This window comes from Poecilia reticulata, chromosome 3, assembly GCF_904066995.2.
Source record: "Poecilia reticulata chromosome 3, P_reticulata-male-v2, whole genome shotgun sequence".
Lineage (NCBI taxonomy): Eukaryota > Metazoa > Chordata > Actinopteri > Cyprinodontiformes > Poeciliidae > Poecilia > Poecilia reticulata.
The window spans coordinates 1,635,098-1,647,121 of NC_088832.1; the positions used below are offsets into that span (position 1 = coordinate 1,635,098).

Here is a 12,024-nt window from a genome sequence, read left to right on the forward strand (position 1 = left end):
TCTAAAATGTTTAGTAAATCAATGAGCAATTGCCTTGTGAGCCTTCTGTCAATAGGGAAACACTGTGTCTGTGACTGTGGTATTGTGTTCTCATATAAAGAACAGAATGGAAGGAAAGGGAACATGATTAAAAAAAGAAATCAAGAGGAACTCGGATGGACAGGGCATTCTTCCTGTGTGGGTTTGTGGAAAGAGTGTGTTTGCTTGTACCTTGGCTTTATTTGTGTTATGCTTTGTGATTCCATTGTGAGGAGTGGATCCACTGAGCGTGTATTCCCACCCTCCCACCAGTCCTGTTTTAGATGAACCCATTTGAATCGGTAGCACAACTTCTGCAAATGTGTGTAAGCAGCTTACTGTGGCGGAGTCTCTCACCATGTCCCTCGGAGATTCTGACGGTTGCTTTGTGCGAACCACAATGAAGATGTGTTACATTAGCAGACCGAACCTTCTCCCAAACTCATGTTATATCACCAGTGTTCAGTGGCAGAGCTGGCTTTAAGCAATTAAGTGTTATTGAATCTTTTAAAGCGCTTGAATGTTTCAGTTTTTCCTTCACCTGAAAATTCCATAGAGCAATGTGCTTCTGAATAAATATTTGGCGGTCGTTTTCACTTCAGGTTGAACTCTACCAGGGTTGCCTCTTGTCATTAATTCAGTTTCTTCTGTTCACAGAGTGGATCTCAAACCAGTCATGGAGTGGGGGAGGGAGATTTTCTCTGGGAACCTCAGGATCTTTGCTTTTTGTTGATGGGGTTATTTAGTGACCATGACCTTCTGTGTGTCTAGAACAGTTCACTACTGATAAATCAGTTTGATAAAGGCTGCATTCACACCAGCCCTGTTTAGCCCACATTAATCCAACTACAGTTTGTTTGACTCGAACAAATTAAACCTTTTTGTTTGTGGAGGTGTGAATGCACCATCCAACTCTGATGGGGAGCAAAAAAAAAAAAACTCTACTCTGCCAACAAACCTAGGTCTTGGTCCAATTAAAGTGAACTCTGGTTTGGTTTGAATGAATATGGCAGACCAGATATCGCCAAAACAAACACGTGAGTCTAACGCTAGAGGGACAAATATCTCATTGTCTTTAACCAATGACAAAGAGAAATCCTCCAACTGCTAAAAATCTGTTTTAGTTTATATTTTGTGAAGAAGGAAGTTATACTTGTGTCAAAGATAAATTTAACACTTTCTCAAAATCCAACATAAGTACATTTATTTGACAAACTTAAGATCACCTGTGCTGTGATCTGAGTATTGTTCATGTGCTAATCAAAGTGTTGATGCTAAAACAACATAGCATTAGTAACCTTATTATACGTCTCTCTTTTCTAACGTATAAGATATCATTGATTTGGGTTAATTTCTTTCTGTTTACTTGAGAACAAGTTTTAGGGCACATCATGAATACGATGCAAATATGATTCATGCTTTGTTTAAGTGCTGTGTGCTGGACCTAAAGCACTTAAGTGGTATGTCGACTACTTCCTGCTTGCTTGTTTCTTACCTTAATAAGTCCTTGCTTTTGCTCAATGGGTGTGAGGACAGGAAGAGAGAAAATGGCTTTTTTACACTTCAGTCTTATGCATATTTCCTTTGAAGCTAATGAGAGCCTTAAATACGGTGCCAGACTTCAGGCAGCACTGTTGAAGGCTGACATTTTCACACATTGTGGCACCTTGTCACTGTGGATGAAGTCCCTGTACCTGGCTGTTGACAAAAGTGTGTGTGTGTGTGTGTGTGTGTGCGTGTGTGTGTGCGTGTGTGTGTGCGTGTGCGTGTGCGTGTGTGTGTGTGTGTGTGTGTGTGTGTGTGTGTGTGTGTGTGTGTGTGTGTGTGTGTGTGTGTGAGTGCTTTCTTTGTGTTTTAAGTGTGTATATGTGGAGGTTTCCAGACCTCTAGATTGGGTGCTATTGATGCTGTTTGCATATGTAATGTGTGTAGTTGCCCATGCATTAGAATGTTTTTCTGTTAACCTGCAGAAAGAGAGAGAGAAAAAAATGACTACAAAATACAATTCTTATGTCTAATCTACAGTATTAATCTATCTTTTGGAAAACATTCAGGTCCTTATGAATTCATTTCTCATGTAATCCAGAGGAGATATTAGTTGGTTTTGATTTGACAGTGAAGCAGAGAGGATACTCGAGTTCTGTAATAAATGTTGTTTATAATAGTCTATTTTATTTTACTATGTTGTGTTTTTATGAACTGTAAGTGGAAAATTGTCATCACTGAGAGAAATAAAGGCTTTCAAAAATCCATCTCTGTGTAATAATCTATATTATGTATTTCATTTAATGATCAAGTTCTTGAAATGAATGTATTTTTCAGTAATCTTCTAATTTATTGAAAGGATTCTGTATGTCAAATAAAATGTTTTGATTTTAGTCAAAACCAAAGTCTTGCAATACATTTATTGGGAAAATAAGAAAACAAAGTGTTAAAGTTATTTTGATTTTAAATTCATGCAAGAAATCCATATTTGCAAAAACCTTTTTAGTGTTTAACTGAAAAACTCAGCTGGTTTTAACACACATGTGGGTTTTCAGGATGCTGTGTGAGTCATTATCTCCAACCATTTTTTGATTTATTTTTTATATGTATGATTTATGAACATATTGTACACATTGGTTTGTATATGATATGAAAACTTGCAATTTCTGACCTGGTGTCTGTCTGCAGCAGCCCGTCATATTGTCTAACTCTAACTCATCATTTTCACTAACTGCAGCATGACTGCATCCTGGTGAGCATGTGTAGCTGCCAGGTCCTGAGTTTGAATCACAGAGTACAAAAAGAATGTAAAAGTACATTTACTTTGATAATATTTTGCTTAAATAAAAGTACAGTTACCAGTGTAAATGTTGCTCAAATTAAAGTAAAACAGAACCTCAACTCAAAGATTATGTTAAGTAAAAGTTACTTTGTTTATTTTCTATGAGCAGAAGAAAATGCTGCTAGTGGATTTCACAAAGGAATAGATGAGATAATGCTCAAACTATTTTTAATTACAGGAGCAACTTCATAAATAATACTGCAACACAACCAGAATGAAATATTTGGTAACACTTTATTTGACGGGTTGTGAATAAGACTGTCATGACACTGTCATAAACATAACATAACACCTGTCATGAACATGAATAAGCCTTCATTAATATTTATGACTGTTGTCATAAAGCGTCATTCGATAAATTATGACACTTTTAATACAAAGTTGACATTATTCAAAATGTCTTTGTTATGACAACTTGACATTAACCAACAAATCATGATCTGACATAAATTTGTTATAAAAGTATTACTGATTAAACTGATTAGTTTTTCTCTCAGCCTTTAATTAACCCCTTCAGGAATGAAATTAGCTTTAATAACAACTTTAGCTTTAATAACATAAAGTTACATATTTTTTAAAGTGTAATCAGTAATACTTTTATGACAAATTTATGTCAGATCATGATTTCTTGGTTAATGTCAAGTTGTCATAACGAAGACATTTTGAATAATGTCAACTTTGTATTAAAAGTGTCATAATTTACCAAATGACACTTTATGACAACAGTCATAAATATTCATGAAGACTTACTGATGATCATGACAGGTGTTATGTCATGTTTATGACAGTGTTATGACAGTCTTATTCACAACCTGTCATAGTGTTACCTAATATTTTAACATAAGACATTATGAATATTTGGGTGGTCCTATGTGTAATGTTAATGGGAGATAAAATTCCAATATCCTGTGTCTGCTGCTGTTGTTATGGTTCTCAGGATCCTTCCCTACATCTAGAAGCTTCTCTAGCTTCTCCTTTTCCTCTGTTCTAGCCAGTGCAAATCATAATCAGTAGTGTCAGAGAAAATATTATTCTGAATGTTTTCGTGAACATAAATCAAACTAAATTTATACTGTATGATAAAGCTGCTGACATTCTCAGACTTATAAACCAGTCCCTTAAAGTCCGGCCTGGGGTTTTCGTCTTTTTAACTTGAACTAGAGCCTCTGTAGTTCAGGAGGATTCCAGCAGAAGGATCGCTGTAATTATTATGGTGCTTTTTTTTTTTTTTAATGGAATTGAATATTTGTTTTTACTCATTACAACATATGATTTCAAATGTAACTGAGTAAAATATTTTAATCAAATCAAACTTCAGTAGAAGTTAAAGCTCTCGCAAAAATGCAATGTTATGAATGATTTTAAAAGTCTAATTTATTTGCTTTTTAGATTTTGTGAAAGAATGACATTATAAACTTTTGATACATTCTATCTGTCTGTCTGTCTGTGACTTGGTGTCTATGAAGGCATCTGTTGGCTTCTCACAGTTTAAGTCACTAACACAACAGAGGAAGCTACAGCCAAGTCAAAAATCATGGTTTATGTTTGCATGTTTAAATATAAATGTGTGTGGCTGTGTGTATGTGTGTGTTTGTGTCCCACACGGCCCTGCTGCTGCCACTCACTGTAAACTAGTCTGCAGCTCGTCACAGACAGACGCTGACACACTCCCAGTCTAATGTGCTCATTAGGGACTGAAACAGCATACACCTAATTGATAGCCATGACACACAGAATGTACACACGCACATGATTGCAAAAAACAGTTTCTTTTTTAATGCTGCAGTAGAAAACAAGGTTATACGAAGTCATATAATGGGGATTCATTGTCAAGAACAACAACAACAGAAAACCAAAGAATGAAATGGAAAAAAAGAGAGAGAGAGACAAACGGCACAGAATGCATAACAGTGTCTGTGCTGTTTACATGCCGATATTTTACACATAAGTACTTTTTTATATTATTATTATTATAATTATTATTATTATTATTACTATTATTTCTCTGGCAGATGTCAGTTACTTCAGCAAATGAACTGACAAAAAATGTAGCAGAACTTGTCACTCAAGAGGTTAGTGTAACCATGGTTACCTTTCATATCGCAAAAAGATAAAGCTGCAGTGTGGAATCACTGCAGAGTAATTAGACAGAACAAAAAAAAAGTAGGACCAATCAAATAGGCATTCAACAATATGAAACAACCAAGAGTGCTTTTAAATAACAGTTTATACAGGAAATATATTTATAAAGTAAGATTTTTTTGTACAACTTTTAATATTTTTAGTGTTCATACAGGGGGCTTGTGTAGAGCAGTTTCAGATCTTTTCTTTTTTTCTTAAAAAAAAACAAACATTTTAATTGTTTGAGCATGAGCTGGGCGTAAAAAGATTTGCACTTTTACTTCCCTTTTTGTTGTATTTTCAGATACATAACACATTTATAAAACTATTGTGCAAAACAAGTTTGTCTTCATATAGTGTGCACCAGCAAATAGTCAGAATCCTTTTAACTTAAAAAATATAGAAATGATGCATAATTTAAACAGGAATTAACTGAATGTTTTTTTATTTACATATAGTACACAGACCTGAATAATATAGGTCCCTGATCAATCAAAACAAAATATTACATTTTATTTCTTCTCCATACAATGTTTGTATTAAGACCTGTTAGCATTTTCCAGTCAAAAAAAATGAAGCTTAGGGTGAAATTCTTACACTTAATGAAGAATCTTCTTTATAATAAACTTTGGGATTTAAGACTCATCACTGTGGATGTTTAGAAAACAAGCAATGTAAAAACAGTGTACAGTAAATCTTATATTTTTATGCTTTGAAGTACCCACAATGTTTAATTTTAAATGTTGACTCATGGATACAATAATAATAATAATAATAATAATAATAATAATAATAATAATAATAATAATAATAATAATAAAATGCAGACAGGAGTTTAAAACCACAAAACATGTAAATTGCACCAGATGTAGGTATAAAATATTTAACAAAATTGTTTTATTGATATGCATGCAGCTTAGCCAAAATATCAATAAACCTAATTTCTTTTAAATAGAGAAAAACTCATCTTGCCATTTTAGAATCTATTTTATACTTTCATTTAACTTTATATTTTTAGTTAAAAAATGCTTCAAGTATTAATCTACTTTAGTCAGATAAGAGAGGTTAAATCAAGAGATTTGGACTGGAGTAGGTCTTCCTCACATGTAACTAAAACAAAAAGAAACAAAAAAACTCAAGTTTAAAAAAGAAACAATGTGCCAACACTCTTAGCAGTAGTTTAATGGCATTGTTGTGCAGTTTCATCAGTTTTAACTCAAAAGAGTGGCACAGCAGTAGGTTGAGCTGCATTGTAAAAGTCTTGCATCGTTCCAAGCCAGTGCTACTGTTTTTCCAGCTCACACACATACATCAGATGGTCCTCGGGGGATTTCCCATGTGTCTTGCTCAAGTGAAGTTTAACAGCGTGCTTGCTCGCAAATGTCCGGTTGCAGAGCTTGCACTGGTACACCGCGCCACTTTCATCATCATCAGGAGAGGAAGATGGAGATTCAGTTGACGGCATAGACGTTGTTAAGGACGAGGAGAGCGAGATCGGTAGTGATACTGGTACTGAGGTCGGGAGGGAAGATGGCAGCGGGTGGCTGGATGGGTGGAGATTGGAGAAGAGTTTTTCAGAGAGTCCTTTGGTGTGGCGTTGATGTTGGTGATGGTGTTGCTGCGATAACTGACTGAGCAACTGCTCCCCAGAAAGTTTAGCCAGGTCGCGAAGACGAAAGCCTAAGTGGGATTCCAGGTGGCTGACGTAGGTGGACGGTGAGCGAATCTGGGATGCGCAGTCACTGCAGAAGAACACTGGGTGGCCTGAATCCAAGTTTTTTAAGAACTTGGTGCCACCAGTTCTTCTTAGCTGGTACTTCACATTGGCCAGCCAGTGGGATATTGTAGTCATTGACAGACCTGTGAAACGGGAGATGTGCATCCTGTCCTGTGGGCTCAGGTCAGACATCATGTATTTGCCATCATTTGTTTGCCTCAAGCTGGAAGCAAACTGGGCTTGTAATATAAGGAGGTGTTGAGGGTTCCAGTTGGACTGGCGGCCTTTGCGCTTCTGAGCAGGTGAAACATCTTCGATTTCCTCTTGTGTGGCACCTTCAATGTCAGAGCGCTCAGACTGACTGGTCGGCGTGGAGGACTTGGACAGAGTTTGGCTTTCTGTGAGGTTTCTCAGCATGTCGGAGATGTCTGACAGGGCATTTTCTCTCAAAGGTGATGTGGACATGAAGGAAGCTACCGTAGCGGAAGCCTTTGTCATAGTGACAGCAGAAGAGGGAGAAATTGATGGGGTGGAGTTAGTAGAAGAAAGTGTAGTTGAACCCAAAGAACCACCATTACTTCCTTTATCAGCATTTTTTCCTTTAGTGAGATCTATAGGTTGGTCGTTGTTGAGATGTTGCTGGTAGAAGTAGCGATCTAAATGACCATTACTGGCTTTTTTGGTGTGTGCTGGTGGGGTGGAGGAAGCCACTGCCGCTTTTTCTGCCAGACTGTTGCTCATCTTAAACAACATGCTCATGGGGTCAAGCGAGGGCAGGGCCGGTTTAGCAGCCTTCCCCAGGTGGACGTTCATTACTGACTGCAGAGCGCTGAGAGGGTTGACAAACGGCTGTTCAGGAGGTGGATGGTCTGTGATAATAGCTGTGCTGCCACACAGAGAGGCAGGCAGTGGGGGTGTTACAGCAGTGGGCTCCACTCCATTCTCCCCAGACTCCTTTGTGGAAGCACTACTACTAGAATCTTTTTCATTTGTTCCCTTTCCATTTTGTACTACCTCCCCTACACTTGTATTTTCTGGGGTTTTACAGTCTCCTGCAGTGTTTCTTTTGGGTGACTCTCCTCGGATTAGATCTTCTGTCTCACTGACAGAGGGTGAGGGCGTGGTTCGCCTCAGAGGTAAATCACTCGCAATCATACCGGGGTCTCTCATTTTCTCCTCTACCTTAGCTACTTTCTCTGTCACTTTTTTAACTAGCTCTTCCATTGCTTGAAAGTTATTTTTAAGTAATGGAGAGGTTTGGCAGCTGGGAGGGGAAATCAATGGCTGACTTTTGCCAGTAGGGGAGAGAATCTCCCCTCCACTAAACATATATTTAAGGGGAGAGCTCTTTCCAGAATTGCCAAGAGAGAGCTTCATTATGTTTGGAAGCTGGTAGGCTGCATGGATGCTGGGGTACCCACCCCAACTGGGAGCACCATTCTGGGCTTTGTTGATGGCTGAGGTCACTGTGTTCTCCAAGGACTTGAGAATATCAAGCCCCCCCTTTGGACTTTCATCCAGATCCTCTTCAGTCAGATAGGTGTACTTTGAAGAAATATCAAACTTCTCTTCAGATTCGTCTTCCGCTTCTGTCCTCTTATCTTTGTTGTGGTTATTGGCATTGATAATGTTGGACTCTTGTGTACATTCTTCTTCCTTCTCCTCTTTTTTAATTTCCACAACCATTGCCATGGGTGAGATGCTAGTCGGAGGAGGGACGGGGGCAGGTGGAGAGGAGAAAGTTGTGGCAGCCAGGGGAACTGACTGGACCTTTTCTTCAACTGAAGAGTTGGATGTGGGGGCCGGGGACTCTATAATTGGTTTGCCCTTCTTTATGGCAGAATTAGTAACCTTAATAAAGTGCCCTGTCACCATCATATGAGCAGTTAATTCCTGCAGTGAGTCATGCGAGCTGCCACACTCCATGCATTTGAGGATTTGCGACTTCCTGGATTCAAACTGCCAGGCGTAGCTGGCACCATTTTGGTGTCCATAGCGATTGTTAGGTGTAATGTAGGGGTTGCTTATCTTCTGCAGAATGTCATTAGTGTCACTGAACGAGGCTGGCTTTGGTGTGGTGCCTCCGTTAGAGTCGGGTGAACTAGGGATGTCCAGGTCAACTGGGGCCCTTTTTCGAGCAGAGGAGATGATCTTGGCAGCTACGGGTGTAACAGGTTCTTTCAGAGGCACTTTCTGGTAGTGTTTCGTCTTGATCATGTGGACGCTGAGATCCTGAAGGGATTCAAAGGAGTGTCCACAGTACATACACTTAAGTACTTTTTGTGCATCTTCCTTCCCTTCCATCTCTAGTAGGGAGCGTTTCCTGGGTTTGGACCAGCGCTTAGCCCCCTCGCTGTCTGTCTCATGGTTATCATCACGATAGTGGCCCGTCTCGTTCATGTGCACCGTGAGCTCCACCAGAGTGTCGTACGCAGCACTGCAGTCCTTACAGCGAAATTTGCTGGCACCAGTGAATATGGAGCCGTAGAGCTTGGAGCTCTGTCGGTACAGCTGAACAGTGCTGAAGAGGTTAGGTTCTGTAGAAGCTGTTGTCACCGCCACTGTGGGATGTTGCACCAAGCTCAGTCTGTTGTGGTGGTTCTGAGAAGCCTGCTGGAGACTTTTAGCCACAGCAGACTGGTGCCAGTCATAGCCTCCGCTACCACAGCTGCTGCTGCTGCTGCTACTACTGCTGCTGCTGTGACTACGAGGGGGCTTTTCTGCTGGTGGCTGACTCAAGTTCAGATTCAGTGTCGACCAATAGGAATTGCTCAGGAAGGAAGTGTAAATCGCCTTCATTTTCTCGAGGCTGTCAGCCACAGAACTTGTTGCAGCTAATATGGCCTCATCTCCGGTTGCTGAGGCTGCAGCATTGGTTGCAACCATAATGGCTGAAGAGGAGGAGGGGGACAGTTCGTTTGAAAGGTCTTTAGAAAGAAGGACGTCGTCCTCGATTTTCAGTGAGGAGCTTTCAAAATCAGACATTCTGTCTGAGGATTCACTCAGGTGAGACTCGCTGTCCAGGTCCTGACCAGAAAAGTCAGCTGCATTGGGGGAGTCATGGATGCCAGCAGATTCTGGCCTGTCCTTGAAAAGGAAATCCTTGTCCTGACATAGGAGCTTGCTTGCAGGCTCCTCTCCTTCTTGAGCAGAGTCTTCTCCATCGAGGTCCTCATCCAACAAGGCTACTTCTTTTTCATCGTCGGGGACATAAGCTGTTCAGAAAAAGAGAACAAAACAAATGCAAAACTTTGTTAGGATCTCCCTGAAAGCACATTATATTTTCTAAGTATTTATGTTGTTACACTTTTAAACAGACATTATTTTCCAGTCATTTAAAATGTCATTCCCCTGTCCTCCCATTTCCAGCCCCTGAATGCTGTATTACATGAAATAAACTGGTGAGAAAGGAATAAAGACAGAGAAACTGAGGGATCGAAAAAGAACGATGAAATGTAGGAGAAGGAAAAAATGTCTTCTCAAACATAACTTGCCACCTTATTCTTCTCAAGGGGCAACAGCTTGAAATTAAAACTAAATTTGAAATTAATGAAGCACATTCTGGCGGTGGCATTCGTTTCTGAAGTAATAAATTACTTGTATCAACCTCGGAGACAGCGGTTCCTGTCTGTCAATTAATATGTCTTATGCTTCTTCTGCAGACTCTAATGCATTCCCTAACAGACACACTCGCCATTTAAATTAAGCATGCATTTTCACTCATTACACCGCTCAGCCTTCGCCTCCTCGTAAATAATAATACAAAAAAAAAAATGTATGTATGTTTGCCTAAGACAAATCTCTCCCTGTAAAACTCATTTGCTTCAATTACCAAAGATTAGAAAAGAAAAAAAAAGAAAAAACTGTAGGTTATTATTTACAGTTTAGCTTCAGGGAGAGGGCTTGAAGCTTTCAATTTATATTAAAATCCCTCTAGTTTAAGAATATTACAATGGAAATCACAGAAAAAAATATGTATCAAGACAAATCACAGTCTCGCATCTTGGTAAATCTCTGGATGTTCACTTTTTTTGTTAAGGCTATAAAAGTCATAAAGAGCATCAGATGAGAAATGATTTATGCTCATGCAAAAAGCAAACAAACACAGTAACATGTATACCTAGACCTCTGTATGTTTTATCACTTTGAAAAAGTGTTTCTTCTTGTTGGCAAAAAAAAAATGGGCATGTGGACCCAGTGGGTTTGTGACCACCACTGGGTCCTGTTACGGGTCATCATTCATCTAATATATAAACATGGAGGGGTGCTTTCACAATGCTATGTGGGTGTTAAATGTGTATGAAGCAGAGGTTGTGCATGTTTCTAATTCTGAACAGAGATGCAAAACCTGAACAGCTCCGAGGATAACTTCAGAGCACCAATCGTCTCCATGTGTTGATGCAGTTTATCCACATTTACCTAAAGCTGTATGCATGAGCTTAGTGGAAAAAATCTGTCTATATTTATTAATATTACTGTCAATTATAGCCAGTGCAAATTGCATGCCGCTCTAGCAGACCAGAGATGCTTAGGTTATGCAGACTGAATGGGTAAAAATAAAAATCCATATGCTGAAAGCAGATAGAAATGTTCATGCAGGAGAAAGAAAATGGTGACAAAAAGACCAAGCATTTTGTCAAGCATTGCTGGCTTGACAAAAAACAACAAACAAACCAAAAAATAATTTAAAAATTATAATTCATCCTCTGCTCATCTCATCTTTCATTTCTAAATTAATCAATTTAAAATGTACACATCATTCCACCATTTTACAATCTGCAGCATCACATTGGTTTTGAAATGCTGCTCTGATGAGAGTCCTCCAGTGAGATGTGCTTAAAGTTTTGATAAAAGTGGGCAATTAAATAATATAGTACTCAAAGAATATTTTTTAATCATTTCTTTGCATCTGTCATGTCTGTGGTGAAAAGAAGACAACTGTGAAGCGACTGAAGAATAGGTGTATGTTGCTTCCATATGCTGCACTTGATGGACATGTTTTGCATTTACATGCATTTAAATCATTCTGCTGAGAATCCAGCCCAGAAATAAAATAGTGGGAGATATACAATACTATAAAATGATTTTTCAAAACAACAGATATAGATTTTTCTTCTGCTAACATTAAATGAACATTACATATTATGGTTCTTCCACTCAAGATTTTCAAATGGTTCCAGTCTGATTCCAGATGTGTGAACACACAGAGCAGTGGTGCAGGCTGCCAGCTAGTGTCTATCAGGAAACTCTTCAGGTTGTGTGAGGTTGAACATGAGCTGATGCTGCATGAGCAACAAAACAGAGAGACGTGCCTTTGTCATTGTCAGGTCCTTTGTTGCCA

At 39.0% G+C, this 12,024-nt stretch overlaps 1 protein-coding gene across 2 annotated transcripts in view; it reads right to left on the reverse strand.

Annotated features, from left to right (window-relative positions):
- Nucleotides 1-4,598: 4,598 nt before the first annotated feature.
- Nucleotides 4,599-12,024, reverse strand: part of tshz3b (teashirt zinc finger homeobox 3b) — a 54,821-nt gene continuing 47,395 nt past the window's right edge. For both annotated transcript variants that reach the window (XM_081604914.1, XM_081604913.1), the window contains exon 3: nucleotides 4,599-9,898. In XM_081604914.1, coding sequence (XP_081461040.1) covers nucleotides 6,249-9,898 — 3,650 coding nt within the window. In that variant the 3' untranslated portion in view covers nucleotides 4,599-6,248. The remainder of the gene's footprint in view (nucleotides 9,899-12,024) is intronic.